A 14,958-nucleotide genomic window follows, 5' to 3' on the forward strand; every position below is an offset into this window, starting at 1 on the left:
TTATGCTAAATCCTAAGGCCAACCTCAAAACTCCTGGTGCCCCTCTCTGTGCTTCTCCGCTCGCCCAGGCCCAGACCCTGCCCGGCTCAAGCAGATGGTCAGACCTGCACCTCACTCTCCTCCTGCCCCGGCTCCAGGTGCATGTTCACCTCAAATGAAGACATCGCCCCAGAGCTGTCACCACAGCGCTACAAAACTGGGCCCAACCTGTGACCCAAACCTGTCCTCCCCCGTCTATTCTTAGCCTGGTGAGCATCACGTTTCTACTTGAAGTCAGAAATCTAAGTCACCCTAGACCAGTGGTTCTCAACCTTCTGGCCCTTTAAATACAGTTCCTCATGTTGTGACCCAACCATAAAATCATTTTCGTTGCTACTTCAGAACTGTAATGTTGTTACTGTTATGAAACGTAATGTAAATATCTGATATGCAGGATGGTCTTAGGCGACCCCTGTGAAAAGGTCGTTCAACCGCCAAAGGGGTCGCGGCCCACAGGTTGAGAACCGCTGCCCTCGGCCCTCCTCACTCAGGACAGGTCCAATAAATGGCAAAGTTGTATTAACTCACTGCCCATCGCCCCAGACTCCTGGTCGGCCCCCACTCACACCACTGCCCATCATGTGTTGTGTAGACACTGGCTGCGGCATCCTGTTTGTGGATGCCCCACCTGCAATATGTCTCACCTCCACCCTGAACACATACCTACCATTTCCCAGAAATTAACACCCACCCACCCCCCCCCCCCTTTCAAAGCCAAAACCAGAGCAAACTGCCATCCTACTGTCACTCTTATCTCTACAGATTCCAGAGATAAGGGACAGAACCAAAGTACGCATGAGACCTTGGGGACACTAAGAGAGAGAATCTGCACATAAGCCTATCATCGGATTTGCGATGACGGAGACTGAAGGGGATCTATCGCCAACCTTCGCTCTGGCACAGCCCACACTCACCAGTTCTGAGGCCTGTAAGTGGGGCGACTGTTAGGATAGCAGAATCAGACCTCCTCCTACAGGTGGCCCCTGTACCGCACTCAGTAAAGCGTCTAGAAAATGCTTTCTTAAACTAGACTGTTTCACGCCCACACAGAAATATTCTGGGTCACTGGGGTGAACCCAACTTATAGAGGTTCCAAATCCTGTCATCACTGGAAAAAGCAAAGACAGAAGCCAAGGCAGGAACCTGGAGAGGAAGGTGCTGGGGGGCTCGTGCCTTTAGGAGGCCTCTCTCACCCTGGGGTCCTGCAGGCCCCCTCAGCTGGCTCAGGGCCCAGGGATCTCAGGAGGGGAAGGGAGAGTTGTTAGGGCAGGAAGGCATGATCCTTCCCTCTGGGTGACTATGGAAGGGATATAATGAAAGGAACAAACCCAAAAATTTAACAAGGACCATTCATCCCATTGCTATACTGTAAACCTCACATGGGGCGGAGGGAGGCGAGTCCTTTCAGAGCTAAGCAGAAACCACACTCCTGTCATTGGTGGGTTGGGGACCTGTTGCCTTTTCTCGGGCATCTGTCAGCATCCCTCCAGCGTCGTTTCCGGGGCCGCCAGGAGCCTGCAGCTTTGCTGGCGTGGAACAACCAAAGCAGTGACAGCCACACAGAAACTGCTGCTTCTCTATCCTTGAGAAGTGGGTGTCTGCACCACACTTACTTTTTACAACAGAGAACCGAAGGCACTGCAGATCGGGCACCTGATAGTAATACCACCGAAAAGAAACACCGGTCCACCCAGCAGCGGTCCATTCCTCTTCCTTTCAATGGGCACGATGCATAGGACGGGAGAGAAGTAAAAGTTAATCCTATTAAACCCACTTTATAGAAAGTGAGGCGGGGGGCGTTTCAATTATCACTGATGTGAGAAATGTTCTTAGCCTAATTATAAAGGCCAAAACCCAGAAAGTACCCACATATGCGCCAACAGACAGCATGGATTCCCGAACGGTGGTGTATCCAATCAGTGGAACCCTACCCTGCACCAAGAACGGCGCTTCTGAGGCAGGCCGGGTTGGACGATGCTGGAATAACTACTTCGAGTGAAGGAAACCAGACAGTCTGTAGCATATTACTCCACTTACAAAAAACTCTGAAAAATATACACAAGTCTCCAGCGACAGAAAGTGGATGCTCTGATGAGGGGAAAGGTGGGAGGGAAGGATTTCTTTGAGTTTTATGGCTGTAAACATGCCAGAACTTATCAGAGTATCCATATTTAAGGTGGGCAGGAGATACCTGATGGTTTTCTATCATCCACTAACAACAAAGAAAAAGAAAATGCTCCGTTTTACTTGGCACAGGTGGCTCGCGTAAAGCCGAGACTTTGCAGCCCACCCAGATGGGAATGTGGGACGGGACCAGCGGACCCTCCCACGTCAGCGGCGGGTCCAGCTGCAGGTCTCTGTTGCGGGTGGTCTCTTCCTCCTGATCTCCTTGACACAGCAGATCCTCAGTGAATGTTTTAAAAAGTGGACAAGAATGTGGTGTCGCTGTTCAGGACTGTCATACTCGGCGAGAACCATCCCTGTCACTTCAGAACTGGAGGCAGCAGGCACAGAGAACACGCTCCCGTTTTGCCTATCGAAGTGAGGTTTGAGCTCCAGGAAAATAAAGCAATGGTACATGTAAAGGCAGCCTGGTGGGGCCACGGCCTCCGGATCAGAATGCGGCGACATCCACAGGTTCCCAGGAAGTCCACAGCCGAGACTCGAGCAAGTGTCCTGCCGTCCCTGCCCAGTCCTCCCGCCTCAGCCAGGCTCTCTCCGGACGGTACTCAGATGGTCAAGAAGCTCTCAGAATATGGTCCAAACAAAAATAATTTGCATCCCTTTGTAACTGAAAAAAAGCTAGGTGATGCTGGGTGGGAAAGAATTATAAAACCAGAAATGAGAGCATTTCAAACCCTGAAAGGACGGGGAGACAGACTTATCTCGGCAAACACCTGCCCTGGCCAGTCCTCAGAGCCGTGTGCCGAGGCTGCGCTGGGTGGGGCTGCGTTCTGCGTTGTTCTGAGTGCTAACGCTTAATGGCAGACTAAAGTAAGAATGTGACGAGTAACATTTTGTTCTGTTTTTGTTTTGTTTTGGTTTTTAAATATATTTTATTGATTTTTTTACAGAGAGGAAGGGAGAGGGATAGAGAGGCAGAAACATCAATGAGAGAGAAACATTAATCAGCTGCCTCCTGCACACCCCCCACTGGGGATGTGCCCGCAACCAAGGTACATGCCCTTGACCGGAATCGAACCTGGGACCTTTCAGTCTGCAGGCCGGCGCTCTATCCACTGAGCCAAACCAGTTAGGCAACATTTTGTTTTGTTTTCTTTCTGTTTTCAGGAGAGGAGCTGGGAACTCTAATCTGGTAATGATGTCTGTGACTATTTTATTGACCACACACAAGAGAGTGTCTGAACTTAAGTCCACTCCGTGACAAATGTAAGCAACTTCAGAAATTCTTATGCTGTTAGGGTAACAATATTGCATATTAAATACTGTAAAGAATGAATGAAAAAATGTTTTGTTTTAATATCCCCACCTTCCATTAAAAAGTTACAAAGGCTCGCAGGTGGCAATGCCGTGGGCACAGGTCTTTCTGATAGTGCAAACGTGCTCCTTTGAAATATTAAAAATAGCCACACTGAGTTGCCCCAGATCTAAAATAAGGAAAAGCCTCAAGAGTAAATCTAGTACGTGTTGCACATGACTTTCACGCGTAGTAGTTCATGTGTGTTAAGCCTCCCAGGTTGTGCAGTGCATGCAAAGTTCAGGAATTAGAATGAACGGTGGCCCAGGTGTTCACACCACAAAATGCAAATGACAGAAGAACCTGGCCACAGACCTAGTGGTGCGCCTCCTGTGTCTCAGACCCTGCGTCTGGCACTAGAAAACAACATGCTGGTGGCTCCCGTCCTGTTAAACCGGCTTAACCAGGTAAGATGCTTAGGGCTGGCCAGCATGACGTCCAGTGGCCGGCCAGCTTCAACTGCCAGCGCAGACCTGAGAGGGCCCGTGCGTTACTCCCGGGGACGGCTAGCCTAGCCCTGTGCAAGTCAAGCGGAGCCATGGAAATTCCTATCGGAAAGTTAGCTGAGTTAATGTAGTCACTGGCTATTCACTGTAACAGGATGATAGGAAGCAAGCCTCGGATACAGCCGCCGTTTCTATCCGGGGCGGACGCTATGCCTACCCCAGCTCTTCCTCCCCAGCAGAGCTCAGCTCCATGGTCCAAATCACTGTCAACTTCCAAAATACAGAAGCATAACACATACATTCAAAGAACTGGCCCAGGCACGTTCCGACATACTTAGTGCACCAGGTTCTTCAACCAACTAGCACATGCGTTTGATTCCCAGCCCCTAGCCCTCCTGCTGAGGTCCAAGTCCCAGGGCCACAGAGGTTAGTCCATGCCCAGGATCCTTTGTGCCAGTGGCTCCTCGAGCCCAAGCTGTTAACCTTTTCATCAGTGTCAAAGCCAAGCCACCAGCTGGGTCTGAAAAGGGGCAAAGCCACCTGTGTCACCTGAGGAGACACGGGTACGGTGTACATTCTGTAGTACTCAAGCCAAAGTTCACATTTCAGTGATTCCTATGCAACTCCTGGGTGTGTCACCTGATGCAACTCCTGTGGAAAAGGAGCAAATTAAAGGTACAAACAGGAGCAGAACAGAGACAGAGCACAGAAACCACCGAAGATGTGTGTGGAGGTGACCAAGCACAGCCAGCCAAACAGAAAAGGAAGACAAGTTACTAAAAACTGGATGGGAATCCATCAAATGCAGTGATATGGAGAGTATGTTTCATCCGCTAAAAAGGATGGTGCCTCCACTGCTGCCGGTAAGCTGGAGAGCCCAGAAAAACAGCCCCCACATAACTTCATGCTTGCCAGGCGTCGGCCTGCATTACCAGCTGCAACTGTAGTCGGTGTGAATCTGACTCAGCAATCTTTCCTGCCCATTCGTGGGACAGGAGGTAGAGCCGAGCTCAGCTGCAGAACTGCCCTTGACAGGAGTGTGTCCCAGCCGCACAGGTGTGGACCCTGGGCCCCGGCCACACCCGGCTTTCCACAGGGAGTTGGACCCAGACTGGAAACGGAGGACATCAGACCGAAAAAGGAAGCCTTGCTTCACAATTTTAGGAAAAACTTTGACCTATCAGCACACCTCTGCTCTCTTTGTGGAAAATAAAAGAACCAATTTAACTTCCTTCTGAGTCTTTGAGAGAGAGGCACATTTTAAAACAACCAAAACACCAAAAACACCACTTACACTTGGCTCCCTTCTCCTGGCCAAAGCCCCCACGTGTTTAAAAATCTGGCCAAATGAACAGTCTTCTTTCTGTTCTACTATTTAATTCTCATCTTACTTTTACATGAAAAAAAAAATATAAGGATGCTGATCAGAGCTGTTAACTGGCCTGAGATAACCAGCAACACATGATTCCTGCCAAAGCAAGAACACGATGTCTCAATGAGCCTCTGCAGCTTTATTACCGGTGAAATGAGACCTCCTTTAGGGTCTGGAAATGCTGGAAATAGCTGGTGGACCCCTCTCGCACATTTGCAGAAACCCCTAAGGGCTGAGGATCCTCAGCAGGGAAGCAGGAAATGAAGGGCCTGTTTTCCTGCCACCCCTTGGCACCGTGTGCAACTTCAGAAGCTGGCAGGGCCACCCCGTCCCAGGAGCCCAGCAATTACAGGCGCAGCCTGAAAACACTGCAACGCTGCTCCATCCAAGAGTAGGGCTGGCCCCCCGGGGCACCTGGAGAGGCTCCGGCAGCTGGAGGAAGGCCCGCACTGGCACAGAAAATGCCCGTCCACTCCCCATGGTAAATACCACACTGCTGCTCCCTGACCGGGCTCCAGCCCCAGGCCAGCGGCGAGGCGTGGCTGCGGCTGGTGCTGCGGCCCCACGCTGACGTCAGCAGCTCCCTCTCCTCCACTTGGACACGCTCTGCACTGGGTTGGAGCTGCTGCCAGAATCCCGTCAGGGCTGCAGGCTGGAGAGCGGCCACTGCAGACCCAGCCCTTCTTGCAAGCAGGGCTTTCCAAGTGCCCAGATCCACTGAGGGCCGGCTCGGGCCTGGGGACCTGACTGCAGCGGCAGAAGGCACCTCACTTCACAAAAGGACGGGCAGCTCCAGTGCCTATGGGCCTCGAAGGAGCTGCCCTCGGGGAAGGTGGAGAGGGGTGGTTCCGTGGGTGATGTGCATGTTTTCTAAGGCTGGGCGTGCCAGGGTGCTCACCCCTACCACCAGGCACCGTAACTGCCCAACACTAGGCCTGGATGGACAGCACGGCTATGAGGCATCAATGCCTGCTCTACACCAAACCAGCTGCCTGACAAAGATGGCCTGTCCACGTCTCGTCCTGCCCAGCCCTACTCTTGGATGGAGCGGCGTTGCCGTGTTTACAGCTTGGCTGTCTCTCTAATTAACCCCCAGGACCCTCTAAACACCGACCTGAACCCTCTGCCCCCCACATGGATATGAGCGCATTAGGAGGAGGAAGAAAATAGCCCACCGCCAGAAGGGTGACTTTTGATGGACACGCTTTTAGTGGGGGCTGTGGCCGCTCTCCTCCTTCATTTTTAACCAGAGCTTGGGAAGGGTGGGGAGGGGTGCATGTTTCGGTGAAGCATGTGGTCCTCTATGGCTGTTACGGGCTGAGCTGTGTCCCCCAGCATTCCTAGGTGGAAGCCAGGCCCCCAGTGCCTCAGAATGGGGTGTATCTGGGGACAGGGCCTTTAAAGGGGGGATTAAGTTAAGTGAGGTCTACGGGTGGACCCTGGTCCAAGCTCTCTGGTGTCCCCGTAAGAAGAGAACACTGGGGCACACGGACGCAGGGGAGCCCGCGCACAGAAGGCCACGTGAGGACACGCGAGACGGCAGCCACCTGCACGCCAAGGAGAGAGGCCTCAGAGAGACAGTCAACCTGTCAGCACCGCGATCTTGAATTTCTAGCCTCCGAACCGTGAGAAAATAATTGTGTTGTTGAAGCCCCGGCCTGAGCTGAGGCTCCTGCAGAGCGGATGGGGCCCCGCCACCCAGAGCTGCACTGTCCAATACGGTCATCACTAGTCACACGTGGCTTTTTAAATTTAAATTAATTGAAATTAAATAACATTTTAAAATTCACTTCCTCAGTGACACTGGATTAGAACATTTCCATCCAATTGGGCAGCTGGAGCCCAGAGAGGGGAGGGCCTAATTCTGGGGGAACATTCCAGAACCTCTGTGAGCCGGGCTCTGCCGGGGAGGAGCTGAGGCAGTGGTGGGGACAGAGGAGCAGGACCTGCTGCCAGTGCCACCAGGACACTGACACCGGGCTCGGCCTTCCACCCGGCACAGCCAGTGCGGAGCCCGTTCTGGAAACCTTCTGTGACCAAAAACCAAGATCTTTAAAATTGCTGCAGGACTACAGTGTGTACTCCACAGCATTTACTGAGCTCTCGTCCGTTCCGAGGACACTTTGATAGGCACCACAGGGGGCAGACAACATTACCTACGCATGTTTTTGCCTCAAGGAGTGAAACGCCAAGCAGATATTAAACAGGCAGTGAGGGCCGCGCAGCTCAGACGGCACCGTGAAGGCACGGACAGGAGGCTGAGCGCCTGCGCCCGGGCTCAGACCCTCAGGAGCTCTCCCGGAAATAAAAGGAGAACCCTCTCTCCGGAGCCCCACTCCTGGCCTCTCTCTCTCCCCCTCACTCCTCCCTGTGCCAAACAGCAGCGTCCCCACAGCCGGCCCCTAAGTCCCAATCCCTCAGCTGCTTCCTGATCTGGTCACGGCTTAACTTACTCGTGCCCCAAACTCTGACCCCCCCCTCCCACAGCCACCAACTCTACTTCCCACTGCTCCACACCTGGACCAGGGTGCCAACCGAATCCCTTGTGCTTGAGATGCTTTTATGTACCCGGTCCCCTCCCTCCAGGTTCCCTGTGGCCATCAGTGTAGCCCCCACGGCAGCAAAGCCCTGCTTTCTAATTTGCAGCTTTCAATCTACTGAAAACAGGGAGACCAGAAAACCAAAACGATCCTGTTAACCTAAAAATTATTTCATCATTCAGGACCTGCTCAACCTCCATCTCCTCCCCGGGCCTCCTGCCCTCCCAGCCTTCACCTCCTCCCTGGGGACCCCTCCCCTCCCCAGGCCCCCTCCCCTCCCAACCTCCATCTCCTCCCCAGGTCCCCTTGACCCCCCAGGTCCCCTTGTCCCCCCACTCCTGTGAACCGTGCCTGCATCCACCGTTTGCGTAGAGCACCAGAGACACCTCTGCCACAGCCCAAGACGTCGTCTATCAGAGCTGGAGTTTACAAATACCTGACTCGGAGAGCTGGCCCGATACCTCTGCCTTCGCACAGGAAAGCAAGCATTCTTTCTGGGTTCCCCGCGGGTCATCTCTAATGTAAAACACCAGCTAGTGGGTTGGAGCTCAGGCACTGTGCTAGGGACAAAATTCCCTCGGTATCTGAGGGGAGCTGCGGAGCAGTCTGTTAGCTGCTCAATACACAGACGCTGTGTGACATTTATTTTGACTGCCTGGAAGCCAACTAACTTCTGGGTCTCAGCTGCACTGTGAAAACATGAGGATGCCAGCGAGCTGCGGTGCGGGCAGCAGCCGTATGAAATACAGTCACCGGCAAAGCCAGGGAGGGGCGCCGGCCGGCTCGCCACCACTGCAGACCCGTCCTGAACACTTCACACCCCGCCAGGCAGTCCTCAGTCTCCCTTTGTATCGGGTTGAACTGGCCAATAATTAACCGGCTTCGGTTAAGTTCCCTTCTCATAAAGAGCAACTGTGAAGTGATGTTCAGGAGGAACACACAGGCCGTGGCTCTGGGAACTGGATTCCTCGCCCTTGGGTAACAGACAGAAGCCTGAGGGATGCCCACGCAGCCACCTCACCGGACAGATGTGGTTACAGACCTGCAGTATCACTCAAGGTGCTTCGCCAGGCCTTGGCGTTCAACGACCTGCCTGACAGGCGAGACCTGCCCGGGAGGCCAAGGGCCTCGGCTATTTAAAGCATTACATTAAAAAATCATGTTTCGGCCCCAAACCCTGGTGGGCTCCAAGAACAACAAAGCAGGACTCACTGCCATTGTCGTCAGAATCCTCACTGCTGCTGGGAAGGCGACCTCGTTTCATGATCTCCCCGGGAAACAGCAGGCAGCCTGCAAAGCAATGAGACAGCACTTAACCCAAGATGATAATACACGATCATCAAGTTGTGCTTCAGAAGGCAGCCAGGATTTACAGCACACAAAAGCAAACAATCGGCTTTAAGGAGCATTTGAATGGTAAACAGTGAAAAGCCCAAAGATACATAATTAGGTGCAATCATTAACAGAACAGGTTCAGAACCGAGGGGGAAGGGCAGGGGAGTCACGTATCAGGAGTCTCCCAGAGGTGCCAGGTTCCTCGCTCATTCCTGTGACAGCATGGCAACTACTCCAGGAGTCTCTTCAGCTGGCGGTGGCAAGCACTGCAGGAAAAACCCAGGCAACGACCACGGTGCTTCCTCTGCAGACAGGCTCCTGTCTTAGGAAGGGGGGCGGTGTGCGGAACGTGTGAATATTTACACGGCGCTGGGCATGATTATGCTTCTCAGGCATATTTCACTGCAACAGCCCTAAAAGCCGAATAACCTAGATTCTAGGGAAGACAAATGGGGTGGTGGGATTGCAAAGGCCTCCCGTAGCCACCTCCAAACCTCAGCAATGCACAGCTGGGACAGGAAAGGACCAGACAGCCATAGGATTCTGACTCAAGCCCTCCCCCTGACACATTAGGAAACTGAGCCAAAAAAAGGTCACTCTGTGGTCCAGTTTCACTACGTTTCACCCCAGCTCCTTCCAGGAGGTCCACGAGTCCAACCTCACACAGCACACTAAGAAATCAGCTGTACAGGCACCCAGCCCACTTTGCCAGCTCCTTCCAGACACGGGTGGTAACAGGCCTCAGCCCCATGGGGTAAGAGGAAGGCTGTGTTTAGGAAAAATGGCCATGGGTGGAGCCTGAATGGCCCGGTCACTGAACTTAGATGGACTCACGAAATATTTGCACAGGGCAGCTACCCCAAAACTCTCCCAAACTACAATTACTGATCACCCTGATGTATCTTCAGGGCCCTGATCTTACTGCAGATCAATGATTCGCAGGAAGGGAGAAGGGCTTTTGAGTCACAGGGAACCACAGCATCAGAATGTGGTGTGAACAGAGTGCAGACAAAAGTTGGTATGACCCACAGCATCAGGATGTGGTGTGAACAGAGTGCAGACAAAAGTTGGTGTGACCCACAGCATCAAGATGTGGTGTGAACAGGGGTGTGGCCACAGGATGGTGTGAACCACAATATCAGAATGTGGTGTGAACAGAAGTGTGGCCACAGGATGGTGTGAACCACAATATCAAAATGTGGTGTGAACAGGAGTGTGGCTACAGGATGGTATGGAAAACTGCTGTGCTAGAATAAGACCCAAGAAAAAAACCCAGAGCTCCTCTCTAAACGGACCTGTAAAACAAGCAGAAATGATCACAGGATGGCCGTTCCCACCTGCAAATAGACCTATGCAATTCATGCAAATATTCAGGCCCCTAATCTCTAATTCCAATATTTTATATTTTCTTTCTGAGACACTACCCCAGTTAAGGTGTGTGGATATTTGTCTGCCAATGGGTTCTTCAAAAAGACATTGAAAGAATTTACAAAGCCAGGACATGAGTCCTGATCTGGTTCATGAGCTGTCTTATGGGCTAGGGTTTCATCCTGGGGACAGGGTCACAGTCCTAAACCTTCCCAACCCCCTTGCAGAACCCCAATCACCCATAACTACCCAGCTACCTACAACTGGGCCTCGGGCAGGCTCACGGAAGTCAAAGTGGTCCACAGCCCACAAACACCTGTGGCCCACTCCCCACTTGAAATGCTCATCTTCTGGCCCTGTCACCATGCACACTAACTGCTCACAGTGACACCCTGCTCCCCTCTGGACCCCACAGGAGGCAGCACAAGGAGGAAAGGGAGAGAGAGGAGCACTCATCCCAAGGCTGCAGCTCCCAGAGCCTACATTATAAGTGAGTTTAAAAAGAAAAAAAAAAAACACAAAAACTAGAAAGTGCTATCAAAAGAGGAATTCCTTAAAGTAACAGCGTGAAGCGGCAGAACACAGCGGGAAGAATGCAGTTCCCACCTCCTGAGCTGGTGTGAGAACTGTGGAGAGGAGCAGTGCAGAGGCTGAGAAGGCCCCTCAAACCCCAGCGACAAACAGGAAAACAAAGGCTGATTACACATCTTCACTGATGCAGACAACTTAAATGTACCTGGATAGGAGAACATGGAGAATGAAGAATCTTTTTGCATCAAAGTGCCTTCCTCCTCTCCAACCAGGGAAAGCACTTACTTAGCAGTCACTCACTAAATGAAAAATGCAAGCACCGCCCCAAATGCAATGATACTCCTCTCCTACACACACATCAACACATGCAAGTAAAGCAGAGTGAAAACAGTACTTTCCTTCTAAAGAATTCCATTTCCATCTGCCCTGAAAGATCTTGAGTGATGGAGTTGAGAACACTGCACCGTACTTCTGTAGGGAACCCTGAGCGGTGATGGGGTGAGTGCTGGGCACCATTTCCTCCTCGAAGGCTCTAATGTACTTACACACTGACCTCAGGCTGCTGTTATCTCACCTGGGGTTACTTACTATATCAAGAAATCAAAATACATGTAACTATCTTCAGGCAACACAATACAGTGGTTGAATGCTACAACCAGCTGTGCAGTAAAAGCCAGTGGGAGAGAGCAGAGGGCCCCTGCATCACTACTTTGCTGCCTCTTTTAGGGCAATGGCTCACTATTATCTGGATGGTAACAGTTTAAGTAGTAATCAATCACAGGGCTACTCTCAACACTCCAGAGATAGCTGCAAGAAGATGACCCACAAGCACGTGAATCCCTGGGCTATTAGGAGGCACTAGAGCAGCCGTGGGCAAACTACGGGCCCGCAGGCCGGATCCGGCCAGTTTGAAATGAATAAAACTAAAAAAAAAGACCGTACCCTTTTATGTAATGATGTTTACTTTGAATTTAAATTAGTTCACACAAACACTCCATCCATGCTTTTGTTCCGGCCCTCCGGTCCAGTTTAAGAACCCATTGTGGCCCTCGAGTCAAAAAGTTTGCCCACCCCTGCTCTAGAGGGAAGTGACCATCCAGACCCCGTGCAGCTGAGGAGAAGGCACGGCAACAGGAGCTCAGTATGGTCAGTGCCTGACAGTGGTCAACGCATGCTGTGTGGGACAGAGGCTGAGGGAGTCAGGACGGATTCTGAGCAAAGTCGGGAGGGACAAAGGGGTGGGAACTGGAAGAGGAAGCACACGTTTTGGGCAAAGCACTACCATATTTAACAACATGTATCCAACCTAGCATATTACTCTGAGCAGCCTCTTCGCACTAAAAACCTATTTGTTCATTTCTGTACTAATACACGTCCCTTCTTATCCTAGGCTTGTCGATTCACAATGTATGAATCCTTCAAGTCCACTGCCCCAGAGGTCTGTCATCAACCACCGATACCTACATTGCTTAAAGCACCACCCTTCCATTCTTGGTTGTCTACAGTTTCTTACCCTTTCCAATTATTCTAAAAACTAATCCTCCCTCTGAGGTGACCTCATCGAGCCATGCCCCAAGCCAATCTCTCCCTTTGCTCCACAATGCAAACAGGTCCAGGCAGAACAGAGGTCTCCCGTCACCTGGCCCTTCAGCTCTGCCTAAGCCTCTCTCCCAACATGACCAGCTTACCTCGGCTGGGCCAGGCCTCTGCCCTGGAGACACCTCCTCCTCTGTTCTCAAGCCTCTGCTAACGCGGCTCCTCTGCCCCTTCCTCCTCACCTGCCCGCTGTAGAGAGGGACATGCCAAGACAGTGGGGAGGTGTGGTGGCTGCTCAGAGCAGCACCTGCTAGGGGAGCAGGCTCCTCCCCTCACTGGCCCAAGCCTCAATATTACATGCAGATCACCCTCTTTCAGTCTCTTCTGTCACTCAGTTAAAATGCAGTGCTGGATCAGCTAATATTAATCCAATTAAACGTGCATGGAGTTTGATGCCAGAGACACGGTGAACAAGATACGGATGGTCCACAGGGAGACGCAGCAAGTACACAACTAGACCAGCAGCTTTCAGTGTGGCCACTGCTAGAAAGATTACTGGATTACCGTTCATGGATTATGGTGAGACATGGAACTGTCCATGAGATAGCAATGTACCTGACAACCTTGAAACTGCAGTTTCCTTGGGGGGGGGGGGGGGGGGGCGGGGGCGGGGGCAGACACCAGTAGTACTAAGAGCAGCCATTAGCTGCAGGAACCTATCCCGAAGGTGGTTCAGGAATTTGTAAGGGAACAAGTTCAGTGACCAGGGTGTGTCCCAGGGAGGCATGACTGGTATGTGACTCTAAGAATGAGAAATGAACTCAGGGACAAGGAGAGAAGGGCTTTCACAAAAGAATAAGATGATTAAGATTTTGAGGATGTTTATTCAACGCCTTTCCTGGGAAAGAGGGACCCATTTGAGGAAAACAAACTTGTCCAGTTACCAGAATTACTCTCTGTGGTTGAACAGGGACCACTTATCCGGCCATAAACTCTACAGCTGTAATAAGAATTATACCCTAGTGATTTTAATTATCTTATGGCTCATACTCAGAAAGGCTAGCTTCTTCCTCAAAATATCAATTTTCTCTACTGTTTCCATTCTTATTTATTTCGCTCTCAAGAAGTTCGAGAAGGTTCAGTTAAAGACCTCTTATATTTCTGGATTATCCCCTACTGCAGTGCTGGACATCACAATAACCTTTGGATCAACGACTGAATTCCCATACATGAACTGTATCCAACGCTCACAGGCTTTATGGAATTTGAGAAGCTTTCACTTTAATATCTAATTGACCTTTAACTGGAGTAACTTCCATTAAATTACTTTTAAATTTATTGGTGTCCTTCCATTCTTTGTGAAAGTTAATCTAATACCTAAATGTAGGAAATTCAGCCCGGCGGCGTGGCTCGGTGGTTAAGAGTTGACCTATACACCAGGAGGTCACCGTTCCCCATCAGGGCACAAGCCCGGGTTGCAAGCTCAATTGATCCCCAGTAGGGGACATGCGGGAGGCAGCTGATCAATGATTATCTCTCATCATTGGTGTTCTCTCTCTCTCTCTCTCTCTCTCTCTCTCTCTCTCTCTCTCTCTGAAATCAATAAAAATATATGTGTTTTAAATGTAGAATTTAAAAATGTATTTAGAAAATGTATAATATAAAAATGTTAAAGAATGTATTTTCAGTCACCAAGGGGGTCTTACTTATACATAAAGTATTTTGTAATGAACTACTCCTTTCTGTTTGTTTGCTAATTTCACAATATTTGAATACTATCTTTAAACACTATGTTATTGGTAATTTGATTCCTAAGTTGTTGATGATAGCATATCCACACCAATGAAAAAAAGACTTACATTTTCATAATAGGTCACCTTCTTGTCCTCTATGGAGTATGCAGTACTCAGTGTACCAAAGTACCCAAATACAATGACCAACACTTCACAGTAATTTCCTGGCCCTAAGTGAATGTGAGGAAATCCCGATGTTTCTTACCTGTGTTGTTCTTGTTTTATATTTTTATTGATTTCAGAGTGGAAGGGAAAAGAAAAGAGAGATAGCAACATCAATGATGAGAGAGAATCACTGATCGGGCTGCCTCCTGCACATGCCCTACTGGGAATCAAACCATGACCTCCTAGTTCATAGGTCAACACTCAACCACTGAGCCACTCCAGCAGGACTGTTACCTCAGTTTTAAAACAAACATTAATTGCCTACATGGAAGTTTTCAAATTGGCAACATTATCTAATTCATATGCTCCCAGAGAATCTAAAAATACTAATGTGACTATAATTCAAACCCAGGTT

The 14,958-nt window shown here is 50.5% G+C and overlaps 1 protein-coding gene across 2 annotated transcripts in view; it reads right to left on the minus strand.

Annotated features, from left to right (window-relative positions):
- The window catches only part of JADE1 (jade family PHD finger 1), a 53,103-nt gene that overhangs the window by 26,945 nt on the left and 11,200 nt on the right, over positions 1-14,958 (minus strand). The window contains exon 1 of one of the 2 annotated variants that reach the window (XM_081091521.1): positions 9,088-9,160. In XM_081091521.1, the coding sequence (XP_080947647.1) occupies positions 9,088-9,139 (52 nt within the window). In that variant the 5' untranslated portion in view covers positions 9,140-9,160. Of the gene's footprint in view, positions 1-9,087; positions 9,166-14,958 lie in introns of those variants that run through there. The other variant, XM_081091522.1, reaches the window with a different exon arrangement.

Source organism: Myotis nattereri, assembly GCF_964212035.1.
Source record: "Myotis nattereri genome assembly, chromosome: 5".
NCBI lineage: Eukaryota > Metazoa > Chordata > Mammalia > Chiroptera > Vespertilionidae > Myotis > Myotis nattereri.